At 45.2% G+C, this 27,678-nt stretch overlaps 2 protein-coding genes across 3 annotated transcripts; one reads left to right on the forward strand and one right to left on the reverse strand.

The window, feature by feature from the left end:
- Positions 1-2,132: 2,132 nt before the first annotated feature.
- exo5 (exonuclease 5) lies at positions 2,133-6,906 on the reverse strand. Its single transcript, XM_083671213.1, has 6 exons — positions 6,738-6,906; positions 6,396-6,471; positions 6,004-6,275; positions 4,799-4,906; positions 4,383-4,555; positions 2,133-4,274 (listed from the first exon to the last, which is right to left on the reverse strand). The coding sequence occupies exons 1-6, from the start codon at positions 6,829-6,831 to the stop codon at positions 3,747-3,749; spliced, it is 1,251 nt and encodes a 416-aa protein (XP_083527339.1). The 5' UTR covers positions 6,832-6,906; the 3' UTR covers positions 2,133-3,746.
- A 2,667-nt stretch (positions 6,907-9,573) lies between these two features.
- On the forward strand, positions 9,574-27,481 carry actn2b (actinin, alpha 2b). Of its 2 annotated transcripts, XM_083671772.1 has the most exons (22): positions 9,574-9,875; positions 12,684-12,798; positions 13,265-13,384; positions 13,778-13,864; positions 14,210-14,297; positions 14,925-15,003; positions 16,862-16,943; positions 17,936-18,021; positions 18,274-18,366; positions 18,845-19,075; positions 19,310-19,457; positions 20,066-20,216; positions 20,788-20,896; positions 21,489-21,629; positions 21,924-22,106; positions 22,453-22,587; positions 23,000-23,179; positions 23,628-23,774; positions 24,635-24,712; positions 25,253-25,318; positions 25,677-25,835; positions 26,129-27,481. In XM_083671772.1, the coding sequence occupies exons 1-22, from the start codon at positions 9,747-9,749 to the stop codon at positions 26,285-26,287; spliced, it is 2,766 nt and encodes a 921-aa protein (XP_083527898.1). In that variant the 5' UTR covers positions 9,574-9,746; the 3' UTR covers positions 26,288-27,481. The 2 variants fall into 2 exon arrangements, with proteins under 2 accessions (XP_083527898.1, XP_083527897.1); XM_083671771.1 differs by lacking the exon at positions 24,635-24,712.
- The last annotated feature ends 197 nt before the right edge of the window (positions 27,482-27,678 follow it).

Below are 27,678 nucleotides of genomic sequence, written 5' to 3' on the forward strand. Positions count from 1 at the left end.
CTACAAAGAGTCAGGAAATATATATGGAAATGAAGCCTTCATTGATCTGCAGAACTGAGAGTCTGAGTCTGTCAGAGAAACGACTCATCTCCACAGAGGCAGAAGTGCTTTGGTTCAAGGACATAACCAATGGCTGCCGTCTCTCCTACCAAGATCTGTCCCCTCGCATGAGGTTTCTGAAGAAATGTGAGAGAAATATCGCTTTCTACGGTTTAAAATGTAAAATAAACACACTGGCATTCGTACTGCATCTCCCTCTACGACGGTCGTAGTCTGCTTCACTAAAAGTCGCCACCTGAACCCCGTGGAGCCTCCAGCCACCGTGGCTTAGAGACACTTCCTCTTCGTAGAGATAAAGAGCAAAGTGTCTCGTGGTAAAACAGTAAACACAGCATTACAATGAGCCTGTCCTCTGTTTTCTACCTCCACCAGCCTCCCCTGCGGTGCACCACCATTCATCACTCTGTTCCATGCTTTACACGCATCTCAAACCAGGTTCCACCAGGCTCTGTTGCCAGGGACACATCTCTAAAACAGTAATCTAACAACAAAGCATCCAACTGCAAACAAGAGGCCCTGTTAAGACACACTGTTAAGCTCAGGTTCTAAAAGCCTTTGATCCCACTAAACAACGTAGGGATAGCTTACTCCATGTCGAATTCCTTACGAACATTCCCCAACCACATGTCAGCTTTGACATGTTTAGTTTGAGCCATACACTGTATATATATATGATATCATTGGTTTGAGCTCTGAATAGACGTTCTGGTCCGGGGGAGTCGAAGCTTCTGTGGTTTGGTCATTTAAAATGCCAGACGTGATGCGTTAATGTGTCATAGGTGATAACGAGGACACGATCCAGAGCACCGTGTATCTCTGACGGATAGTCTCCACTCCACACGCTCCAACTCTCCCAGGTTCAATTACAGACAGACCACTGATAGCCTCACCTCTACCCTGCGTCTTTATCACTGTGGTTTGACAATCGCAAGGCGAGAGAAATAATTCCTTTCTCAAAAATGGAAGAACTCATTTGCCTTTGAGACTCATTTTAGGTAACTCCCTTTCAACATTTAAAACAGAAAGACATTCGGAATTAACAATATGGTGCCTTCAATTATAAAGTAACTTCCAGGATGTGAATAACTAAAACAGGCATATGAAAACTGACTGGGAATTTGGATCCGTTTGCAATACCCAGGTTCAGTGTTTTAGTGACCTTGTGTTGTGTTGATAGGTAAGATTAGATTTCCCAATAGATTCTGTCCCTCCTTTTTTGCTGTTACTACTAAAAGACAATGTTTCAAGTTAATGTGACTGTAGCATGCAAAGTGGTGGTATAATCAACGTTTGGTGACTGATGATCACCAATAAGTGTTACACTAGCACCACCTGGTGGTATAACTGGTCATGGTAGGTCAGTGTCTCTGCCTACAGGATCAGAAGGACCAAGGGTCTGCTGTAACCCGGACCTTAAAGTAGAGAGTACCACTAGACCAGGGGTCTCAAACTCGCGGCCCGCGGGCCGATATTTTGTGGCCCACTACTTGACATCAAAGTTTAGTGTTTGTGCGGCCCGCGCGTTTTTCTCACACGCACCTTTTTGCCGAGTCGTTGCCGCTGGGCGTTTTATATACTTTTCTTTTTTATCACTTATGGGCTACCATAGCTCAGGCTCGTGACAGCTTCCGGTGGTGTTTGTTGACAAGTTAGCCAACGCGAATTAGCGAATTTTTCCTGAAATTCTCTGTGCTCGTCGCCATCCTTTCTCTTCACGGCAGGTTTTTTTGCAATACTTGAAACCCTTTTTTTGTGGAATACTTGATGCGGCCCAGCCTCACCCAGACTCTACCTCCAGCGGCCCCCAGGTAAGTTGAGTTTGCGTGAAGTCAAGAGCACCAAAACCCAGTATTTCAAATCATTTAATCTGGATCACAATCATCCGGATTCTTTTTGCTATCCAGGATCAGATCTATCTGGCAGATTTTGAATAGTATAAGGGAAATCAGACAGCTCCGCCTGGATTGCAAAAAAATTATCCAGATCATTTTGATCTAGATTAAAGGTTTTTGAAATACTGGGCCTTGTAGACTGAAACAAAGATAACCAGACTGCATCATAATGAGGGTAATGGTTTAATAGACAGTGGGTCAGTGTGTCAATAAAGGGTTTTATCTTCAGTGGACCAAACTTCACTGGCACCTAGTCACATGTTCCCATATTTCCCTCCATACTTCAGATCAGACACAACAACAGACATCAACAACAGACTCACCACTGGATTAATGACTCACATGTATTTCTTCATTCTTTCCATTCAGACATTCTTTAACCAAGCAGGTTACTGGAGAAACAGTTCTCATTTACAATCATGGCCTATGTATAACTCTGTATTTCATTAGTTCAGGAATGTTTTACAGTATTAAAAAACATGATGTACAAAAAGATGTACATAACATAAATAGTAAAAAAAATACACCTAAAATCTGGCAAGCAGACAAAATCTTAAATCAGTGTAGGCTACGCGCATTATAACATTATGACATTATGACCCTCATTTCAGTCAATTATCTTACATCAAGCATCATATTGTGAAGAATGAACATGAGCAATTACAGATGAACAGATAAATTACACATTTCGCATTCAGTTTTGAATAGACATACTACCAAATAATAATAAGACATTATTCAAAATTATAATATATAGGGTTAGGGTTAGGGTTAAGGGTTAGGGTTAGTATAATATATAGTACATAGCTTCATCATGTCTGATAATTGTCTTCTGTCAATGTCAAAATGATTAATCATATTCTCTGGTTCATATGTCTCTCTGTCAACTGGACCATTGACTCAAGGAGTGGGAATGTGAGTACTATTGGAGGACATCATCTCTCCACTTCATCAGAACCTGCTTCAGTCTCTCCACACGGCACAGCTGTTGGCCTACGATGCTACACTGTGACGGCGCTGCTTTAAGGCTGTTTCATGCTTATTAATGCGTCGATCGACATATCGTTATTCCACAAAGACCATCCATGACGGCATCAGCGACATCAACAAGTTCAGGAGGTGCGTGACCCCCCCCCTCGGCGACACTCAAAAGTGTAGACGAGACGTCATCCCTGTCGATTGACAGTTGACCGCAGTGTCAGTCGACAAAGCATAAATTAACCTTCAGTGTTGCTACATGAGTCTCTTGACAGCTAGTCAATTAAATATGTTGCCATTTTTTCCTACTGACTGAGATTAAAAAGTGATCTATATGCAATCCATGATTGTTTCACATCTGAAGGCAATCAATAATACAATCAAAATAAAACGCACTTCACGACTTTTGTTACACTTAATCAGAGCAATGATACGGCTCATTGTACACGGGTAACATTCTTTGGCACGGTTTGGACTTCTGGTTGGGCTTGGAGAGATCCCCCCCTAGTGGCAGAAGATGCCCAGATGAGAGATGAAGCAGGATGAAGGGAGGAGAACAGGGTGATAGTAGGATGCGATGAGGAATGTGTGGTGTGTGATGTTTGTGTTTGTGTGGCTGATTTTATACCGTGGGTAGACAGAGTTATGGATTAGTATCAGCTGTCCGTTTGATTGCCTTCTCCCTCCTCCCGAACCTGCACTCATTCTTAACTTTATATACTGACCATCTGACTAAGAAGTATAACCACACAGACCAAGACTAGGCCACCTCATCATCCAGTAAGTAAGTTAGTTACTAAGACTGAGGATCTCCAATTAGGGGCTCTTGGGAGTATTGGGACAATCCATGTTGAGACCACTGAAGTTGGGGCTGTCCAACCTGACTCGCTTATTGCTATTCGCTGTGACTGCCTCTTCTGACCTGCTATTCCTCCAGTCACAGATCTCCTGGTAGGGGCACATCGTACACTTCCAGGCGTCCTCAATGTCCACCCCCTGGGGGTCCCTCTCCCCCCTCCAGTAGGCCAGATACCCACTGACCACAGCCCTAAGCTGGGCCTCTTCAAACTCTACGTCCCTGGTGCCGATGAGGCCTCCGGAGCTCTGGTGGTTGTACTCCACACATAGCTTGTCCACTTGTCCGACATCGCTGAGGGTCAGGATGAGCAGAAAGTGGTCCAGGAGCTCTCCGAACGTGGTGGTCTGAAGGCCCAGGGTCTTGGCGTGGTCCTGGACCGCCACGCCCAGGGCCTGCTGGGGCCGCAGCTGGAGGTGCTGGAGGAGCTGCTCCCTCTTCACCTGCCCACCCACCATGGAGTCAAACAGCAGCTTATACAGGCCCACCTGAGAGAGGGAGGGAGAGAGAGAGAGAGAGATGATACCATTCCATGCATTACAATGAGCCCGTTCTCCGGTTTCTACCTCCACCAGCCTCCCTTGCTATAGTAGTACCTGTAAGGTGTGGCCCTTGGCCTGGGACAGGCCTGGGAGAGAGTGGTGACTGCGGGTCTTCAGTTCACTCAGGACCAGCTCACCAGACTCACCACGACACAGCTCATCCACCACTCCTGTGAGGAACATCCCCTCCAGCACACCAAACACAGGGAACTCCCGCACACGCTCCCCTGGGAGACAGACACACACATGCACACACATGCCCAAACACATATGCGAACACACACACGAACACACACACACACACGCAGAGTTGGTCAGAATACAGTACACTCGCACAAACAGGGCAAGAGTGTCCATGTGCAACATTGGTAGTCCATGTGCAACACGTTATAGTAATAATGCATCGCTGACAAAACAACCTATCTGAGTTCAACTGAAAGTATTGTAGTGTGTGTGTGTGTGTGTCGTACCTGCTTGTAGAGCTGAGACCATCAGTAGCATGTTGAGCAGCTTCAGGGCCTCCCTGTCCTCTCTGGTCACTGCAGCCACAGTCACAACCTCCTGGTTGACCTCCATCTCTGAGGACAGATACAAGGTCATAGGCTACCTCCATAACATCAAAGGAACAACCCCAGTGAGTCGTAAATAGACTGTAGCTTCTTTCACATCAAAGGCTTTTTATTTGATGGATAACTGGAGGTCAATAGGTCAATCATCACTGTCCATCACGGTCAGCAGATGTGACTTTGGAATGTGTGTGTGTGTGTGTGGTCCCCACCATCTCCACACTAGGATGCACCGTGTGTGACAATTGGGACCCAGCTAAGTTACCACTGTTTTGTTTTTCTATTGCCAAGAAGGATGCCTCTTGATTGAACATCGCCCAAGGAGTCAGTAAACAGTGTGTGTGTGTGTGTGTGTGTGTGTGTGTGTGTGTGTGTGTGTGTGTGTGTGTGTGTGTAACAGGACTGCCACGTGCTCCCGCTCAATGGGTGATTTTAGAAAAGGGTTAATGTGTTTACCTTCTTTCCTGAGGTGCTGTGTCATAAGACAAGCTGCATTATACCTACCAATCAATAAAGCTACATGTATCTACCCTATGACAAATCCCTGAGGTGAGTTACATTTCGTTCTTTAATCTTTTTCTCATAACTAACCTCTAATTCATGTCCTCCAGGGGAGGCTGGTGGAGGTAGAAATCAGAGGACAGGCTCATTGTAATGAATGAGCCCATCTTATTCCATTCCATGCATTACAATGACCCCGTCCTCTGATTTCTACCTCCACCAGCCTCCCCTGGACGACATGAATGTATGAAATGTAACTCACATCAGGGAGGTCTATTTACTACTCCAGTCAACCATAAGGGATTTAGCAGCACGATGTTGAACTTATGTTTATTTACAAGGCGTTGACTGGTGTTCAACTTTATAGGCCGATTTGGAGAGATGCATGTGTCACTAGCTAATGTGTCCCTAGCTTTATGTGACCAGAATTATGTCGAGTCTGCTCTGTCATGTATGTGACTGTGACCATGTGAGTATCATTTTTTAGAATAACGTTACAAATGTATTACTCTGCTGTAATTTGCCCTCTATAACCGCTGTAGAACTTCCACAGGAGAGCATGGCAGAGGATGTAGAAATGGGCCCCTTTTTCTGACCAATTCTATTACCTCTGGCCAGATGAATACTAGCCCCAGTAGTCACTTCTCTCCTCTGCATCTCTCTCCTCTTCACTTGAGGCTTAATGAAGCCATAGGCCATCTTTATCTCACACCAGGACTGGTCACAGAGCAGGGTGACACTCAGGTGACGCTTGTGAAACCTCTGCATTGGGCTCTGGTTGGGGACAGACAATCCCATGCTCCGGTTCCGGAATCTCTGGGGCTGGGCGAAGAGTCTCTTTCTGCAGTCTGAGAAGGCGGCACCCTGTACGAAGTCAGGCCTGACACGGATGGATGGAGGAAGGGAGGGAGGGAGAGAGAGCGATGTGGATCAACATCCAAAATATGTTAAAGGGTAACTTATGACTTGAACAATGATTTGTTGAGAGAGATAGGCTTACCGACTTGTACTGACATCAAGCCTCCCCTCGGAAGGGGACTGTGCGTCATCCTCTTTACTGCGTCGCTCAGCTGGGGCTATAAAGTGAGTCACAAGATAAGAGGGAAATTGTAGGCCTATTAAAAGCACATTCACTTTTGTGTAAGGGTGTGCACTGAATCAACAGCATGTGAACTCTGGCCTACACAAGTAATGCATAATCAAGTTTCCATCCATTAGCGTACTGACTAATGCACTTCATAGTTTCACAAGGAGCTAATAACATGCATATTGTCTAGAATGCAAGGCATCATCTGTTCGCGTCAACACCATATGAAGTGTTGATACCTTACAGGCTACTCACCGAGATGCTCAGACTCGATGCTGAGCAATTCCGCATCACTGATGTCTCCCCAATCGTCTGATTCCTCCGTTGCCATGGCATTCATAGCAAACATTTACCTGGCCATGAATCTCGTTCCCAGAAAACCCTTCCGCCCTGTGCGCAAAAAGCCTTGGGAAGATCTTACCTGGCCGTTTGTTTGGAGTAGTTAACGATTCACTACTGATGTGGCTAATAGTCCGTGTAAGGGAAGCTTGGTAGGTCGTTTGAGACACAAAATGCATGTCATCTCTTTTGCGTTGACGTCGTTGCCAGAGTAGTATAATCGGGATGTTTTGCCCGAACATGTTTCATTCGAGTCACACCCCTCGTTGACGTCAGAATTGTGTACATTTGGTCCTATTGGCTTCAGGAGGCATGTGAGAGGCTTGTGTTGCTGCAATTGGTTCCTGTTACCAAATGATCAATGTTTTGTTGTAACCAATAATTGTCCAGCGAAGCGCGAGAATTGAAACTTTCTTGCTGGTGTGTGGCGCCGTGTGTGCTGCCGGGGTTTTTCTCGGGATATCTTCCTGTCAGTGTGAGGACATTATCATAAAATAGTTATGATGGCTTGCACCAATATGGCATTTAGCTATTCGTGCTGCATGTCTGGCACTCCGACGGCGTAGTAAACATTTCATCATTGATAATACAATCCATCACTTTCTAGATAAGAAAGATGTGAGATGGACACTTCCTTCCTTATTGATCACATGGTAATATATCTACGCTTCAAGCCAAAAAGTGTTGAATTGGAATGTCCTAAATTGTCCACTGAAATCATTCGATTTGTGTAAGCATGATGGAGTCGGTTTCCACCATATTTGTAAACCTCTCCATTTCTTCTTCGTCCACGAGGGGGAGTGAGAGCGCACACTTTGACGAGACTGCTGGTCGTGAATCACAGCACAATAAAAAAAAACGTTTCAATGATTTGTACACAGATACACTTAAAGTGAACTATGCAACCCAAGTGCTCCACAGTTTTTATCTTAGAAGTAGAGGACCTATCTGTTTCAAGATGCTTGTTCTGGCAAAAGATGTAAAATGTTTAAGGGATAAATAGGGGAAGTGTGTGTGTGTGTGTGTGTGTGTGTGTGTGTGTGTGTGTGTGTGTGTGTGTGTGTGTGTGTGTGTGTGTGTGTGTGTGTGTGTGTGTGTGTGTGCGCGCGTGCGCGTTGTCAGCTCTTGGAACAGGAGGCATCGTGAGGACAATGGTCTGGTGCCTGACTGACTAGAACAGAAGAAGCTGAACTTACTGTAATGTATTCTACAGTAATGATGGGACCTATTTTATAAATGATGAAAGAGGGTGTAAAACATGGGCAGTATTGCAGATATCAAAATCAATATTTGTCAATTCAGAGTTGTTTGGAATCTATAAGATAACATTCCGAATAACTGATACCTCATTCTGAATATTACTCCATACAAATTACCAGTATAGTATTAAAGACAATTAAAAGTAATGTGTGTGTCTGTGTGTGTCTGTGTGTGTGTGTGTGTGTGTGTGTGTGTGTGTGTGTGTGTGTGTGTGTGTGTGTGTGTGCTTGTGTGTGTGTGTGTGTGTGTGTGTGTGCATGCGTGCCTGTGTTTGTGTGTGCTTGTGTGTGTGTGTGTGTGTGCCTGCACGCATGTGTGTGTGCGCGCTGTCCCTGCGTGCGTGTGTGTGTGTCTGTGTTCGTGTGTGAGCGTGCGTGTGTGTTCAGTGTTAACTGCCTAGACCTGCTTGCTGTCACGTCCCCTTGGCTGAATTTAGAAGAGTCCGGGATCACATTCCTAAGGTCTGCAGCATCACAATAGATCTTGTCCAGACATGAGATTCAAGTTCCAAGAGTAGGCTATGGAATATATCTTTATCTCCTCATCTAGTATGATATGGAAGCAATGTGATTTGCATGTTACTGTGATAGTATCTGCTGTCTGATGTCATGAGCTATGCACACAATGGCCATGATCAGTGTCAGCCTATGGGGCAATGTGCACACTGTGTACAGTCCCCTACCAGGTTTCCAGTGGGGACTGGTGGAGGTAGATATCGGAGAACGGGCTCATTGTAATGCATGGAATGCCTCTTGATTGTCTTCCTTTATAACATTTTATTTGGATAGTACACCTATCAATACATCATCGACAGTCTATTAACAGACTATCAGAAACACATGTCTTTGCACGATATGACATTAAAAATTAAGATTTATGTCATTCAAGTGTCCGATTTTATCATAGCAATTTTTGGGTTGTGTGTGTGTGTGTGGTTAGACTATCACATGGGTGGTTTCCACTGCATAACACATGCTTGCTCTAGCCTAGATCCTTGGCCATATGATACCTTGACTATTGCTGTTGTAAATTGTCCTACAGTGACCTCATGAGTACAAAGCTGGGACAACATTTCATGCTCTCATCGAAGTGTGTATTATTTTACCAGCCATATTATCGATCACTTAATCAATATTTGTAGATTCAGAGTAGTTTGGACTATATGTTTTAATTCTGATACCTGATACCTGATTCTGAATATGACTCCATCCAAATTACCAGTAAAGAGACAATTGAAAGTAGTGTGTGTGTGTGTGTGTGTGTGTGTGTGTGTGTGTGTGTGTGTGTGTGTGTGTGTGTGTGTGTGTGTGTGTGTGTGTGTGTGTGTGTGTGCGCGCGTGTGTGCGCGTGTGCGTGTGTGGAACTGTGGAGAAAGGTGGGTTTGCCCTCCTGGGTGTGAGGGCGTTCGTCATCATGTGACCCGTCAGTACTAATTGATATCAGCGCTTGCCCCGCTGTGGCAACTGCGGCCAGACGGCTCTCGGGTCGAGGAAACAACAAGGGCAAGCGTGAGAGAGAGAGAGAGAGTCAAAGAGAGAGTCAGAGAGAAGCAGTGAAACTTACTTAACAGAGGTCAAATCAATAATTCCATTATTAGAGTCAAAATACGTAAGGATATTGCAAGGAAATATACGCAGTGAATTTCAGGAATACACGACCGCAAGGATGACCCAAGTAGAGACAACGGTGCATTATGATAACGGCTTCGACGACGAGTGTGATTACATGCTACAAGAGGATGAATGGGACAGGGACATGCTGCTTGACCCTGCCTGGGAAAAACAGCAGAGGAAGGTAAGTCAAGAGAAGTCAAGAAAAGAAAAGATGACCTACCGCGAACAAAAACAAAATCGATTAGGAGCTTTAAATAAACGTGATTTGGGACGACATATCAATATTCCTTTGTGTTATGGAAAAACTTTAATTGAATTTTCACTTATTTTCGGTGAGCTCAGAGGTGTTAACTTCGTTTCGAGTTCCTGGTATTTCTCTCAGTTGGGGGGGTCTGTCTTGGCTCCGGTGGACAGGGACATTGACGGACGGATGCGGTGGGTACCAGCTAACAATAGCCCGATGAGCGCCTCTCGAGACTGTTGCCATTCCACTGATACGCGTGGAATGCGAACTGTCAACAGATGCTTCTAACACATGATGACGTCCTTGGGATTAGAATGGATGCTATATCTAAATTTAACCTGCGGACCAAAAGGCATTATAGTGGGTTAATCCAGTGTCCTTTGAGTGGAATGCTTTTGTTTATAGAAACCACACACACTATTGGACTGTGCGTCTCAATGTAGGCCCGGCCGGGAGCTCTGTCAATTGATATACTACATACTGACACACTACAATTGATACACTGCCATACACTACAGATTATCTGTCCCTCCAGAAAAGTTAGATTATCATACAAGACTCATAGGCCTGTTATTGGCCCACACCACTGATGTTTATTTTAAGCATATTTAATAACACATAAATAGGTCTATATGAAAAGGACACATACACACCCTGGCAATACTGTACACTGCCCTATAGTAGCCTGTAGTTGAAAGGATTTGGGATTTGTTTGGAGTATTGAGGCATGATCAACAGGTTCTCTGGCGTCTTTAGGAGGGCTCAAATTAGTGTTCCCTAAGCATAGATAGGCTATCCCGCAACCTCAATCTCATTAGCCACTTAAAGACGAAGGCAAAGAAACGTGGCTGTTATTCTGTAAGACCTGATGGCAGCATGCCCTGTGGCACTGTCCTTACCTTTGGTGTGGGACACACACCAACTACCTCAGGCCATGCCAGGTGGGTCACTTGACTCAACCTGGTGAGGTTGAATGGAGGTTGTTTAGTCAAAGACTGACACAAAGACTGGAAACAGCTGAAGGTATTGTCTGGTCTAGGTGTGACTGGTGAAGATAGAATGCATGAAATCCCTTGGTCTGGTCAGTTATTATATTGTCAAATCACTGATATATCATTCCCCACCTCTCATCCAGACACATTTAGATTTTCTACTTTTGAGACTTTCCACACAAACCCAAAGGCATCAGCCACTTCAATAGCAGGGGTGGTCCTCATTGGACATGATTCATGACTATATATTTAGCCCTGATCGTCAGGGGTGGGGTAGGGCTGGGCCTGGGGTCTAGAGGGCCAGCCATGTTTTTTTTGTTTTTTTAACGAGGGCCAACAGTTCAATGTCACATACACTTTGGTCCCTTTTGTCATGTGGAATTCCAGCCTTTGTTCCAAAGCCTCTAATATTCCTATTTTAGAGAGGCTTTCCAGCTAGGCAGCCCCTCCAGGCGGGGCGGTATTAACCCACAGCCCTCTGGGGGATGAGGCACTCTAAGAACTTAAGATTCTTAATGGCCGTAGGATCACTGTCCCAGTAAGTAGCTGTGTGGACTGGAGCACACTGAAGCATCCACTGTATTTACAGTTCAACTGTATTTACATATACAGTATACAGTTCAACTGTGTTTACATATACATATACATATATACATATACAGTATACAGTTCAACTGTATTTACATATACAGTATACAGTTCAACTGTGTTTACATATACAGTATACAGTTCAACTGTGTTTAGGCCAGTCCGTCTGTGACACAGCCTAGAATGAGAGGTAATGCATTTTGTTCAACCTTTGTGCAGTTGAATTCAGCTAGATCTGAAAGGGCTGGGCAGGTGAAATGAAAGTACTGTAAAATGGCAGAAGCTGCACTTTGCCGTTTTTTAAATTTATTTATGAGGGTAAAGTATACAGTGGGATACAGCGGCTTCTCCTGTTCATTTGAAACTCTACAGAGAGGAGGGTATCCAGTACGTGTGACATTTCTGGTCATCTTGATTACGAGTTTAAATGTTTCTCCCTGTCTCTTATCGTGAGGTCCACCAGAGCAGGCTAAATTTAACACATTATATCCAATGGAATGCACGCTGTGGTCTGCACAGGGCTTTCATCTGTACAGTGTTGATCGCCTGTGGCCTGGGTTCGGTATGGAGAAACTTAAATATAAACATGGGAGAGAGCGATTCTGTCTACATGTATGCAAAGGGATACAGCACAAATCATTAAATCGTATTACATTATTATTATACAATATTATAATTATTATTAGATGAATGTGTGTCCTCCAATATGGCTATACCTGCTGGTAAGATTGAAAGACATTCATCTTTGAAAATATTTAGTACAATAGCTTACTGATAGGAGGGCAGGAGATGTACTTAGAAACCAAGGGGTTTACTGACCTTTAACGAATAGGTTAATCTCAGTATGTGGCACTTGCCATAGACAGAACTGTCAACACTGTAGTAGGCTGTACATTATAAGGCTTGCTAAGCTCTTACCTTACAGATTTACTACCAGAACATAATTCTAAACCTTATGCAATGCTTGGGCCCTAGTGAACCAATAGGGTTAAACGACCTTCCCTCAGACCAGTTCACAGGAAGTCCCACACCACTCAGGGTCTTACAACATCCTGTCATGGTTTACAGTCATCTGAGGGAACTGCAAAAATGCTTTAATGGTTTATAGACAGATACTATAACATTAGCATTTGGTTAATGACAGAAATGACTGTTTTCTCTGTAGACGTTCACAGCCTGGTGTAACTCCCACCTGAGGAAAGCCGGGACACAGATTGAGAACATCGAGGATGACTTCAGGAATGGCCTCAAACTCATGCTTCTCCTGGAAGTTATCTCAGGTACAGTATTAAAAGAGGCTAGAAATATCACCTTCTAGCTGAATTCTTAATTATTAATCACCATCATCCATGGCTTCTTACTGTCTACCCCTTGCTATGATGTTTATTCAGAAAGATAACTTACAGTACATTGTTGTGATCCTTGCGTAAAATATCACATACGTTTTGTATTATGTATGACCTTGTAGCCATGGAATACTATTGTCAATAGTTGATTGCTTGGTGATATTGATTGTTGGGTTGTACCACATTAGGGGAGGCTGGGGAAGGTAGAAATCAGAGGACACATGTTTGATACCATTCCTCATTCCGTTCCATGCAATACAATGAGCCCGTCCTCTGATTTCTACCTCCACCAGCCTCCCCTGGTACAGATACAGTATATTATAATGTACTAACTATATGATTGACATCATTGGGTTGTTGTTAAACATGGATCATCTGATGTTGTCTGGTCTGTCTCCAGGTGAGCGGTTACCCAAGCCTGACAGAGGGAAGATGCGTTTTCACAAGATAGCCAACGTCAACAAAGCCCTGGACTTCATCACCAGCAAAGGAGTGAAACTTGTCTCAATTGGAGCTGAAGGTAATCTTTTATCACTCCAGTTTAGAGTACTCCAGACTGCTCAGATAGCGAATGCAGTATCTCTTTTGACCCACAGAGCAAAACTGAATTGAAGTATCCCAGTCATTTATCTGTGTTAGGAACTCCACAGTTTGTAAACTCTACGCTCGCCTAGTCTAGAGGGCTACGACTGCCTAGTCGACTGCTGCTTAACTAGCCTACATGTATATTTTCAACTAGCCTACATGTATATTTTGACTTGAGTTGTAAGAGTATGAGACTGTATTGTCTAAACTGCTCTCCATACCTACTGTATTTAACCTAGCTATTCCTCACACCTGAATCTGAAGCTTTTCAGTGTTATTTCATGGAGGGTCAGCAGGATGTGATGTCAGCCGGATGTTTTCTTTGCAGAGATTGTGGACGGGAATGTTAAGATGACTCTTGGAATGATCTGGACCATCATCCTCCGCTTCGCCATCCAAGACATTTCTGTGGAAGGTAAGATAGGACAACAGCAAAAACAAGATGGTGTCCGTCTCTCCTCCCCTTGAATGTTGACCCAGAAGTTACTGGGGAATACAAGCCATTGTCTATGTGATGCCATGTTGAAGTGTAAATTTAATCAGAGCTGCCTCCTTAAGAAGGCCGAAAGAATGTTATTTATCTCAATTCTAATCCCCTGTTGAATGCATACAAATCACAGGGGAGGCTAGTGGAGGTAGAAATCAGAGGACGGGCTCATTTTATGATATCATTCCTCATTCCATTCCATGCATTACAATGAGTCCATCCTCCGATTTCTACCTCCACTGCTGTTGACCAAACATTTCTCTCTCCTCTCAGAAACCTCTGCAAAGGAAGGCCTTCTCCTGTGGTGCCAGAGAAAGACTGCCCCCTACAGGAACGTTAATGTCCAGAACTTCCATATTAGGTGAGCAATCATTTTTCAAACTTCATGTATGTATTCTGTATGGTAATACAGTTGAATAATAAAGTTGCCCATATTGATGAAAGCTTCATGATTCTTCCCTTAATGTGAATATAAAATGTACACAAATACAGTACTCAAATACAGTATTAACATACATGTTAAAAGGCAGGGGAGGCTGATGGAGGTAGAAATTGGATGACGACCTCATTATAATGCATGGAATCCTCATTCCATTCTACAATAAGCCTTTCATTTACATTTTAGACATTTAGCAGATGCCTTTATCTAAAGCGACTTACAACAAGTACATTTGTCTAAGTAAGTGAATCATCTATACAACAGTAATCATAAAAAAACAAATCTGTCACAATGCTAGAAGAAGGAAGAATTACTGACTTTTTTTAAATTTACAGTAGAGAAACTGTACAGGATGTAGAGGAGATGAAGAGGTCTTTAGGAGGGACAGTCAAGATGTAGCCTGAAGAGATGGGTCTTCAGTCTCCTCCGATTTCTACCTCCACCTTGTTAGGAGGAGAGTCCTATTAGATTAGCAGTCAATGCCTTCCTTAGTATCATGTCTGTCTGACCTTTGACCTGTCCCCTGGTTCTCTTTGCCCGCTGGTGAAGCTGGAAGGACGGACTGGCCTTCTGTGCCCTGATTCACAGACACAGGCCCGACCTCATCGACTACGCTAAGCTCAACAAGGTCTCCAGTGTGCCCCAATGACTAACCAGGATGCTCTCAGTGTGCCCTAAAACACTAACAGAGCTCCACAATAACATGAACATCACAGTCCTTCTTCCACAGCGTGGGTCTATTGACACTATTAACAGGAGCTGAAGTGGGGTGCTGACATCCATCGTCCTTTTAAACTGTTTATTTTCACTCACCACATCTCTCCTTTGCTGACGTGTGCGTTCACTTCCTTACTGACATGCTCTCATGGTTCTTGTTGTCTTGGTGGTGAAAGCTGGAGTGACGGCCTAGCGTTCTGTGCCCTCGTCCATAGACAAAGACCTGACCTGCTCAACTTTCGCTCTCTGAAGGTATCGTAGGTACAGCACAGTGTTTAGACTAGACTCTTCCGTACAGTAGCTGACTGTGTTGGTTCTTTGTGTAGATTGACTGTGAAAGGTGTGTGTTAGGTTGACTGGGAAGGTACAGTGAGTAGCAGTAGGCTGTTCTAGGCTTGGCCTTGTGGACCAGGGGAGGCTGGTGGAGGTAGACATTGGAAGACGGGTTAATTGAATTGCATGGAATGGAATGAGGAATGGTATCAAACACGTGTGTTTGATACCATTCCTCGTTCCATTCCATGTATTACAAAGAGCCCGTCCTCTGATTTCGACTGGGTCACTACTACAGTGTGTTGACTAGGAGGATGTAGCTACTTTGCAGGGTTCAGTGGAGTAGACTGTTTACATGCCTATGCTATCATGTTAATGAACTAGTCTTTGAGCAGGGTTTCTGTTCAGTGTATGGAATATATAGATCTGCCTCTAATGATGATTGATAGCTCCATCTCCATTGTAATGAATCTCTAAACAAGGGTGAAGTAACTCAGTCCATTATGCTTTTCCCTAAAGACTAAAGGGACTCAGTCGTGCCCTTGAATAAATGCTGAAATGTGAGCTGAGTCCCAGGAGAGCCTGGGCTTTACCTCAGCTATGTCTGGCAGATATCCTAGCTCTTCATAGGGCAATTTATTCAGTACTGCTGGGGAATAGATGTGGAAAATTATGAACCTGTAACATTTGTGAGCAAAAATCACAAAACAAAAATACAAGCGCACATACTGTACGAGCACATACAAGCACACACACACACACACACACACACACACACACACACACACACACACACACACACCTATGCCAGCCCCACCAGTGTTCCCAGACAGGCCATGTCAGCTGTCGTGTCTGGCTCCAGGTGAGTGGGCCCACTAAGCCTTGAGTGTTAGCCTGCTGGAATGGCTCTGTCGGGAACAAACCCCCCGCAAACACACACACATACACACACACACACACATCCAGCTTTGATCTAAGCTGCAGCTGCCCCTGTCCCGTAATGCCCCCGTCCCTGGCGTCAAGAGGAGCAGACTTAGGACAAAACCAGCGCCATGAGCCCTTGTTCCCACTAAACGCACTGACTCACCCTGCCCCATTACTGGGGATAATGAGACCCTCACCTGTTTGCTTCATACATCACTGTGTGCAGGGGAGTTGGTGGACTGCTTTCAAATCATTTAGACATGTTTTCTCATGTCATATCTCACTGTGAAGAGTATCTTTGTAATTTGAGCTAAAATGAATGACTTTCCAATCTTGTACTGAAACACTTCATGAAATGTAGGGGTTTGTTTTTTTCCATTTGAAATGGCCCTCAATAAGGAAGGGCCCACCCACATACGGTATATATTCAAAAATGTAGTATTTCCCCAACATATTGCTGAAATATTTTCAGCAATATTGAGTCATCATCCATTTAGATATGTTTTGGGGGGTGACATGTTCTATCCCATTCATCGTTGCTCTAGCCTAAGTGATGGTGTGTTTCCCTTCAGGATGATCCTATGGGCAACCTGAACCTGGCCTTCGAGATCGCAGAGAAACACCTGGACATTCCCAAGATGCTGGACGCAGAAGGTATGTAACAAAAAAAAGATGCATACGAATCTCCACAAGCATCCCCCTCTCCTCTGAATGAAAACAGAAACAATTGAATGATCAATAAGTGATATCTATACAGGGATAATGAGTCAGACTATGGAAGAATGATGATATATGGACCCTGGAACCTAAGCCTTCTATCTAAGTCCCCTCTGCCTGGTCTTCCCACACAGAGATAGTAAGCACAGCCAGGCCGGACGGCAGGACTATTATGACCTATGTGTCCAGTTTCTATCACATGTTTGCAAGGGTACAGAAGGTGAGGGCACATCGATGCTGTAGTGTACTACTTAGTGTAGTGTACAATGTAGTGTACATCTGCCCGTCCTCCCAAAGGACATGACCTGGTCTTGTCCTTTCATAGAATCTGTGACTATTATAAGGGCTTTTCAGATTGCACTTTTTTTTGTTTGCCCAGGGCCCATATTCACAAAGCATCTCTGACAGTGGAGGCTGGTGGAGGTAGGAATCGGAGGACAGGCTCATTGTGATGCATGGAATGGAATGAGGAATGGTCAAACGCAAACGCGTCCTCCGATTTCTACCTCCACCAGACTCCCCTGATCTCAGAGTAGGAGTGCTGATCTAGGATCAGTTCTGCCTTTTGAATAAGACTATGGATATACCATGGACATCCTAGATCAGCACTTCTACGCTAAGGCGCTGTGTGAATATGGGCCCAGGACTATCGTTAGCCTAGCGTTAAGACTAGCCCAGGGCTAACTTACCCTTATTTCACTATTCACTTTTGTTAGCATTAGGCTAAGCCAAACAACTGCTGTGTGAAAAGCCCTGGAGAGCACCGCCACCCTCCCTCTCCTGGGCTAAGATGCTCAAGTGTGAAGTCCTTCTCTTTCCCCAGTGCTCTTGTGCTTCCTCTCTCCTCCATCAGTGTCTCTTTCTGTCCTCCGTCACCCTCCTCTGTCCCTCCCTCCCTCCCTCCCTCCCTCTCTCCTTCCCCTCTATAGACATCGTCAACACCCCCAAGCCTGATGAGAGAGCTATCATGACCTATGTGTCCTGCTTCTACCATGCTTTTGCTGGAGCGGAACAGGTATCCAGCTGTGAATGGACTTTGTGAATAGGAGTGTGTTGATGAAGCTACCCCTTCCTAAATACTCTCTGCAGCCTTCGATGTGTACGATTGACCTATCTCAATGCTTCAAGATCGAATGAAGGAATGATTTGTAATGTTTGCATGCCTTCAATATTAGAAACACGGTAGCCGACTTGAATGGTTTGACTTCAGCTGACCAGACCCCCCCCCTCACCTCACCTCACCTCACCTCCACTCCCTCCCCAACAGGCAGAGACGGCAGCTAACAGGATCTGTAAGGTGCTGGGTGTCAACCAGGAGAACGAGAAGCTGATGGAGGAGTACGAGAGGCTGGCCAGCGAGGTAAAGCATACACACCGCAGCTCTCACACTCGAGAACTGTGGTCTCAGTTTTGAAGGAGAGAAACACCCACTACCTTCATATGAAAGAGAAGCAGGGTTGTTGTAAGGTTCTGTGTTGGATGAGCAGACCCAGGTGCGGTGAATATAACGAGGCAGACGAAAGGCAGAGATACAAAATACAAGTTTCTTTACTTGATAAAAATTAAATTAAAATGCAGGTAATAAGTCCATAAGGAGTGAGTGAGTGAGTGAGTGAGTGAGTGAGTGAGTGAGTGAGTGAGAGAGAGAGTGAGACAGCACAGTGGGTGGCCGGAGGGGGAAGTGCGACCCCATCTGTAACAGGTTGTATAGACAGAAAATAAATCTTCAAAAAAGTGTGGACAGCATCTGTGTGCAGTGCAGCTTCTGAGCTTTTGTGCACAGTGCAAAGTACAGTAGCAGCAACATATTCTAAAAGTATTAACCCCCCCCCCCCCAGCTGCTGGAGTGGATCCGCCGGACCACCCCTTGGCTGGAGAACCGGACTCCGGAGAAGACCATGGTGGAGATGCAGAGGAAGCTGGAGGACTTCAGGGACTACCGCCGCATGCACAAGCCCCCCAAGGTGCAGGAGAAGTGCCAGCTGGAGATCAACTTCAACACCCTGCAGACCAAACTCCGCATCAGCAACCGCCCTGCCTTCATGCCCTCCGAAGGGAAGATGGTGTCTGTAAGTGTGACCAGTAGCATCCCAGTGAGAAGAAACGTACCCATCTTACGTTTTAATTCAGATCATTTATTACCAAATCATACAGTTTGTGCGTTTGGTAATAACTGGTTAACTGAATCGAAATGTATCATTTGGTCCATTTTAATTTTCTATGGAGGATTATTAATGAGGATTCAGCACTGAACCGTTTATCCTAGACAGAATCTATGAGTGAATATGGCTTGTTGCATGTAGGACATAGCCAGCGCGTGGCAGGGTCTGGAGGGGGCCGAGAAGGGCTTTGAGGATTGGCTCCTCTCAGAGATCCGCAGGCTGCAGAGGCTCGACCACCTGGCTGAGAAGTTCCGTCAGAAGGCCACCACCCACGAGACCTGGGCTAATGGTCGGTCTGAGCTATTACCTGTCTGTCTGTCTGTCTGTCTGTCTGTCTGTCTGTCTGTCTGTCTGTCTGTCTGTCTGTCTGTCTGCCTGCCTGTCTCTCTGACTGACTGACTGACTGCCTGCCTGTCTGTCTGTCTGTCTGTCTGTCTGCCTGCCTGTCTCTCTGACTGACTGACTGCCTGCCTGTCTGTCTGTCTGTCTGTTTGCCTGTCTGCCTGCCTGTCTCTCTGACTGACTGACTGCCTGCCTGCCTGTCTGTCTGCCTGCCTGTCTGTCTGTCTGTCTGTCTGCAGCATGTCTGCACTCTAGTAGTTTGTAATGAGATCCAAATCCTTTGCCAGTGATTTGCAAATTGGAAAATGTCAAATGAAATCTCCACCATTTTGATGTCCACTAAGTCTACATACAGTACTTACTCTGTCACTGTCTAACTCTGTCTGTCTGTCTCACTGTCTGTCTTCCCCCCTTTCTTTCTCTCTCTCTCTCTCTGTCTCTCTCTCTCTCTTTGTCACTCTCGCTCTCTTTCTCTCTGTCTTGCTTTCTGTGTGTGTGTGTGTGCGTGTTTGTGTGTCCGTGTGTGCGTATGTGTGTGTGTGTGCAACCTCTCAGGTAAAGAGCAGATCCTCTCTCAGAAGGACTATGAGTCAGCCACCCTGACAGAGGTGCGAGCGTTGCTACGGAAACACGAGGCCTTTGAGAGTGACCTGGCCGCCCACCAGGACCGGGTGGAGCAAATCGCCGCCATCGCCCAGGAGCTTAAGTACAACACTCTTCCTCTCTCATTACGACCCTACACACCCACCCTCCCACTCTCTCACCCATTATAGCACTGACTCTCAGCTCTGGGGTCAGTTGCCTAAAAGCTTTGTAGCTTAAGTAGTACTTTATTTCCCCTGACAACCCAGCTGCAAAGCCACAATATTGCAAAATCAATGTTTGCAGTAAATTTTCAAAAGTCAATTTTCTGTGTAATAAGCTAATGAAATTTGGGAGACCGGGTACCTCTTAGACCCATGCAACATTTGGTTTGATCATTAAAACTTTCATCTGGATCTGATAGAAAAACAGACTCGGGTTGAGTTCCAATTATCTATGCCTCTTCCGAAAGTGTTGACTTTAACTTAAAAGGATTAGAATGCTGACTCCCTGATGCAGACTCCCTATCAGAAAGAAAGAGAGCCGCACACTCTTGCTCCGGTGAAAATTATTTATGTCACCAAGGTTTCGGCAGCATGCTGCCTTCTTCAGGGTTTCAAACAATCCAAACTCCTTATCACTCATAAGACAGATGTGTATCTAAAGGTGCTTGCGTTCCCTGTGGTGTTGTGCAGTGAGCTGGACTACCATGACGTGGCAGCTGTCAACCTGAGGTGTCAGAGCATCTGTGACCTCTGGGACCAGCTGGGGACACTGACCCAGAAGAGGAGAGAAGCCCTGGAGGTGAGGATGATGTTTATTGGGAAGGCTAGGGCTGGGGTCTGAGGGGTAAAAACACTACCTTTATTTAGGCAAGGGAGTCACATTGAGACGAAGACCACTTTTCCAAGGGAGCCCTGCATATACACCATTTACAAATACGTATATCTCATACACAATTACAACATTTTAGACACAATCAAGAAAACCATCACATTTTACCTCAAAGAGCTCCTCCAGTTGTCCTCAGGGTGTGTGTGTGTGTGTGTCGGGGGGGGGGTTATAAAGGGACATCGATATGAGTGGGCCTATCCCATATCTGGCTGGCAGGAAGCCCACTGACATCGTCCTCTGAGCCCCTCTGATCCACACTGTGTGAAGGCCCAGAAAGAGGCCTGGGATTAGGCTGATTGACATGGCCTGCTGTGTGTCGCACTCCCTCTCCCAGTCCTAATCCACCAAGATCATCATGCCAAACTCAAGGGTCGACAGGGTCACGTCAATGTGATGCATCCTGGGATTAGTAGTCCAAACAAGTGATAGCAGCATGTTGGTTTTAGGATTGTCAGTGACATGCATGACAAGTGTGTATTCCTTTTTAATCTGTGGCTTTCAGAGGACAGAGAAACTGCTGGAGACCATTGATCAGCTATTCCTGGAGTTCGCCAAGAGGTCAGCGCCCTTCAACAACTGGATGGAAGGAGCCATGGAGGACCTGCAGGATATGTTTATAGTGCACACCATCGAAGAGGTCCAGGTAGGTTACACACACACACACACACACACACACACACACACACACACACACACACACACACACACACACACACACACACACACACACACAGTAGGACCTCCCAGTTGTACAGTAAATTCACCAGGATCTTGACTTCCTGTGATAGGTCATATTAAAGGTACACATCACTATTGTAAGATGACAACACCGGATTGGTCATGGGATTGACGACTAAATCATGTGACTTCACTCTCTGGTTGGGTATGGTCATAGATCGTCTTCTCCTCCTCCTCTCCTCCTCTTTCTCCCTTCCAGTGTCTGATCTCTGCTCATGAGCAGTTCAAGGCCACTCTTCCCGAGGCAGACAGTGAGAGACAGGCCATCGTGGGGATCCACAACGAGGTGCAGAAGATCTCCCAGAGTTACGGCATCAAGACCGACCTCACCAACCCCTACAGCACCATCTCCACTGAGGAGCTGCTCGCCAAGTGGGATAAGGTAGACACAAGCACACACACACACACACACACACACACACACACACACACAGGCACGCATGTACACACGCACGCACACACACACACACACACACACACACACACACACAGGCATGCATGTACACACACACACACACACACACACACCAGCATGCATGTACACACACACACACACACACACACACACACACACACACACACACACACACTCACACTCACTCACTCACTTATGCACAAATAGGAAAAATACCTTTGCAGTGTGAATTTCTGTTTTTCAGTCGGTCTGCATGACTATGTAATTCCTTTGTGATGACTGATGTCTTGGTTGTTGACGTGTGTGTGACCAGGTGAAGAAGCTGGTCCCCCAGAGAGAAGGGTCCCTCCAGGAGGAGCTGGCCTGTCAGCATGCTAACGAGAGGCTGAGGAGGCAGTTTGCTGCCCAGGCTAACCTCATCGGACCCTGGATACAGACCAGGATGGAGGTCAGGGAGGCAGCCGCTTAGCTACATACACTTTTCCAATCGTGGCGTACCCACAAGATTAGACTTTTAATCATCATGACCGAATTTCTTGTACTCTCCATCGCTACGTTCTGATGTTACAGCTCTAGTTCAGAATTCTATGTTCATTGTTGCGAAGTAGACGTTCCTTGTAGTCACAGATCAGGGGGAGGCTGGTGGAGGTAGAAATCGGAGGACGGGCTCATTGTAATGCATGGAATGGAATGAGAAATGGTGTTTGATACCATTCCTCATTCCAGGCGTTTGATGCCCGTCCTCCGATTTCTACCTCCACCAGCCTCCCCTGATCAGCCTCACCTTATATCAGTGTATAGACGCTACTATGGAACAGGAACAGGAAGTTGATGTCCCCGTGCGTGATGTGTTCTCACAGGAGATTGGCCGCTGTGCTCTGGAGATGGGCGGGACCTTGGAAGACCAGATGACCCAGCTGAAGCAGTACGAGCATGTCATCGTCACCTACAAGCCCAACGTGGACAAGCTGGAGGGAGACCACCAGCTCATCCAGGAGTCCCTGGTGTTTGACAACAAGCACACCAACTACACCATGGAGGTACTACTGCACCACAGAGACAGTGACGCCTGACACAGCCTCTGGGCCATCGTGAGGCAGTCATGAGGTTGAGAATCATGGAAGTGCATTTAGATTGAAAAAATATTGGAATCAGTGTGATGGAAACCAACAGAAAGGTCTGAAGTCATTTGAAAGTACTACTTCTATGGGTCTTCTAATTGGGCTGTCAGTCGATTAAAACTATTAGTTTATGAATCTGTTTGATGAGTCTATTCATCTTTATATCCCTAATTTGAATACATATCGAAGATGTTTAAGATGATTGAAAGATGTAAAATGAAAGCAGAAAGCGGAGTTGTAGTTTATTTATCAAAGGTTTTCTCCGAATTTACAATGTCAGACAATAGGGCAACATTGTTCTGATCTAGTGCATATGCTGTCTGTCTGTCTGTCTGTCTGTCTGTCTGTCTTGTCGTCATGGTGACAGCATATCCGCGTGGGCTGGGAGCTGCTCCTGACCACCATCGCCAGAACCATCAATGAGATCGAGACCCAGATCCTGACCCGCGACGCCAAGGGCATCAGCCAGGAGCAGATGCATGAGTTCCGCTCCTCCTTCAACCACTTCGACCGGGTACAGTACTCCGCCCACAGATCCTGGACTCCCACTTCATACACAGGAGTGACATATCACACACACACTAGTTTAGCCGCATGGCTAACTCCAAACAATAGCAACGTTTAGGCCAAAGCATAAAAAATTAATGAATTTACACATATCTGAGTGAATATATTCTTAGTAGAGCTTCTCTGGTTTACACAGTAGGCTTTAAGTAAACACGGGCCTTGGGATTGCTATTTAATTGCGCTGAACGCGTTTAATGTTTTCAAGTCATCTGTGATACTGGTTTGCCTAATGCCAAAATCAATATGAGGTCATAACCTGCATGGTGTGTAAAGATTGTATAATACCACTGACAAAAATGAACTTGCTCAATAACTTTGTTCATTTCCCATTCAGAAGCTGCATAAGGAAGTAGGGGTAATAACCATTACTATCTGTATTGTAGTTGCTAGCATTCTCAGCTGCTCTGTGGATATTGGTAGTTAAGAATCAGTCGAGGCTGGTGGAGGCAGAAATCGGAGGTAGGGCTCATTGTAATGCATGGAATGAAATGAGGAATGATGTTTGATACCACATATTTCATACCATTCCTTATTACGTTCCATGCATTACAATGAGTCCGTCCTCCGATTTCTACCTCCACCAGCCTCCCCTGTTAAGAATATAGTCATACTGATCTTTGTCAGAGACATTCCTTATCAGATATCAGTGGGGTTTTTTGTATTATTCCCATTATTGTTGTGTCCCTATTAATCTATGAGCAAATAGACAAATATTATTTCTCACAGAGTGTAGGATGCATGGACTGCATGTGTGCTTGCAGTGTGCATGTGACATCTGTGGACTAACACCTTTAAACCTGGCCTCAGGTGAACATGAGGAACCTGCGCAGTGATGAGTTTAAGGCTTGCCTAATCAGCCTGGGTCATGTGGCCAATGGCAAGCAGGTACCCGCCCTTACTGACCTCTAACCTTCCATGACCCTGATATGACCTGACCCCAACCCTCACTGACCGTAGATAAGGCTCCCTCCTTCCTCTTTTAGAACGCCCTTAGTGAGTGGCAGCAGCTCTGTCCTGTGATTGGACAGTTCACTAAAGTGTATCGCCCTCTCTCTCCCCATGTCTTCTGTTATGTCCCTCTGTCATTGTCCGTGTCACAATGTGTATGTTTGGTACATTTGATTTTGCTATGCGTGTATTTGTGATTGGGTGTATGATTGACTGTCTGTGTATTGTGTGCGTGTCCGTGTGTGTGTGTGTGTGTGTGTGTGTGTGTGTGTGTGTGTGTGTGTGTGTGTGTGTGTGTGTGTCCATGTCTCTGTGTTAGCTGTGGTCTTCTCTTCTTCCTGATGTCTGCTGCTTCTACCATCCACCTCCTCCGGGACCCCCTCCTCATCTCGGGACCTGTCCCCTCTGTCCCCTCCCACTCCCTGTGTGGTGACCCCTGTCCCACTCCCTGTGTGGTGACCCCCCTCCCACCTATAGAAGAAGAATGGAGCGATGGATACGGATGACTTTAGGGCCTGTCTGATCTCCATGGGTTATGATTTGGTAGGGCTATACAGTATGGTGCTAATGCAGAATTATATCAACAATGCATATTGTATATTTTTTAGATATATGTTTACCCCTAAGGAATAGTAAAGTACTATAAGTGAATTAGTGTCTATGTGCGCTGAATCAATAAGGAGTTATTCAACAGTGCTGTTTATTTTTCTCTCTCTCTGTCTCTCTTTCTCTCTGTGCGTGTGTGTGTGTGTGTGTGTCTGTCTGTCTCTCTCTCTTTCTGTGTGTGTGTGTCTGTCTCTCTTTCTCTCTGTGCGTGTGTGTGTGTGTGTCTGTCTGTCTCTCTCTCTCTCTCTCTCTTTCTGTGTGTGTGTGTGTGTCTCTCTCTCTCTCTCTCTGTCAGGGTGAAGTGGAGTTTGCCCGTATTATGATGCTGGTTGACCCCAGTGCTACTGGGATGGTTTCCTTCCAATCCTTTATTGACTTCATGACCCGGGAGACGGCTGACACAGACACCGCTGATCAGGTCGTGGCTTCCTTCAGGATCCTGGCAGCAGACAAGGTGTGTGTGTGTGTGTGTGTGTGTGTGTGTGTGTGTGTGTGTGTGTGTGTGTGTGTGTGTGTGTGTGTGTGTGTGTGTGTGTGTGTGTGTGTGTGTGTGTGTGTGTGTGTGTGTGTGTGTGTGTGTGTGTGTGTGTGTGTGTGTGTGTGTGTGTGTGTGTGTGTGTGTGAGAGGCAGCCAGAGAGAATGGTTGTTACTGTGTTGTCAGTGACTGTTCTGAAGTGACATTGTTGTTAAAACAGACTTCTCTAAATGTATATTATCTCCTGCCGTTGCCCCCCCCCCCTCCACAGCCATTCATCCTAGTGGAGGAGCTGAGGAGGGAGCTCCCCCCTGACCAGGCCGAGTACTGCATCATGAGGATGCCCTCCTACCGTGGCTCAGAAGGACCACCAGGGGCGCTGGACTACACCGCCTTCTCAACGGCCCTCTATGGGGAAAGTGACCTCTAATCCTGCGAGATGAACCCTGCCCCACGAGTGACCTTTTGACCCCCCACCACCTTAAACCAAACACACTGCCAATCCAAAGAGATGTTAGCCATCTTAGACTCACAATAGGTTGATATTGTACATGTACCTTTACCGCGTGTGGCACACTAGTTGTTTCCCATTCTCATAAGAGCTGTTCTATTATTCTGCGGTTCAAGCGAAGATATACAGTAGAACAACAGTTTTTGTTAGATTCTGCTAAGACATTTACATTAACTTAATATCCCAGATAGATAGTACAGTGGCTGGTGGAGGTAGAAATCAGAGGACGGGCTCATTGTAATGCATGGAATGGAATGAGGAATGATATCAAACACGTCATTCCTCATTCTATTCCATGCATTACAACGAGCCCGTCCTCCGATGTCTACCACCACCAGCCTCCCCTGATAGAGTACTAGAGTAATGATGTGTTTGAAATGTGTTTAGTTAACGAATTACATTTAGCTGTGGAGGACAAAAGGAATCTAGCCTAATCATCAATGTTTCCACCTTTCAGTGCCTACGATTAAGAAGATTTCAGTGCTGGGATATTCTTTTCGCTTATGTCATATACAACACAACACTAAAGTTAGACATTGACAATCATAAAGTGTAGCACACTGATATCTTTGTCAAGGCCTCTCTTATGGGTATTGTTGCTGATGTAACCAAAACGTACTAGCGATTTCATAGCACTTGGTGCCTGTTCTGTGCAAATGTTTCTCACATCGCAATTCATTTACCCCAAAACAAATGAAGATGTGTCTGAATGATTGATAGAATTACATTGAGTTTACATTGAAGCATTTAGCTTATTTTTTTCAATTTGTAAAACATACAAAATGTTAAACTGTCTTCTCTCAGAACAAAAGGAGTTTAACCGCACCATAATGAAAAAACTTTGCCTCTTTGACCAGATCGCTAATTGCCTTAGGTCCAAATTGAATTCCTAAATACTTTTTATCAAACCTCGAAGAGGGTTTAGCCGGTCTCGTTGATTGCCTGCCACCCACAGAGCAGTGCTTTCTCAGTTGAACCTGTGTTTTGGGGGAGGGAAAAGTGTATGCAGGCCTTGTACTATTCAGTCCAAAGCAAATCTTTTGAGTGACAGTTTGAGACACACTGTATGTAAGGGCAGTATACTTTGTATTTGAAGGTGAATCAATCATTCAATAAACCCTCTTCATGTTTAAATCACCATTGTCTCTTTTTCTTCACAATAAGATTAATTTGTATGTCAAACATTATGCTTAATATTTGAAAAAACACACCTAGGGTAGGACCGTTGTATGCAATTCATAAAAACATGTCATAACCTTACAGAGTTGATTAAAGTATAAGAAAGTGAATGACTGTAGGCTAATTCTTTT

This window comes from Argentina silus (genome assembly GCF_951799395.1).
Source record: "Argentina silus genome assembly, chromosome: 6".
Lineage (NCBI taxonomy): Eukaryota > Metazoa > Chordata > Actinopteri > Argentiniformes > Argentinidae > Argentina > Argentina silus.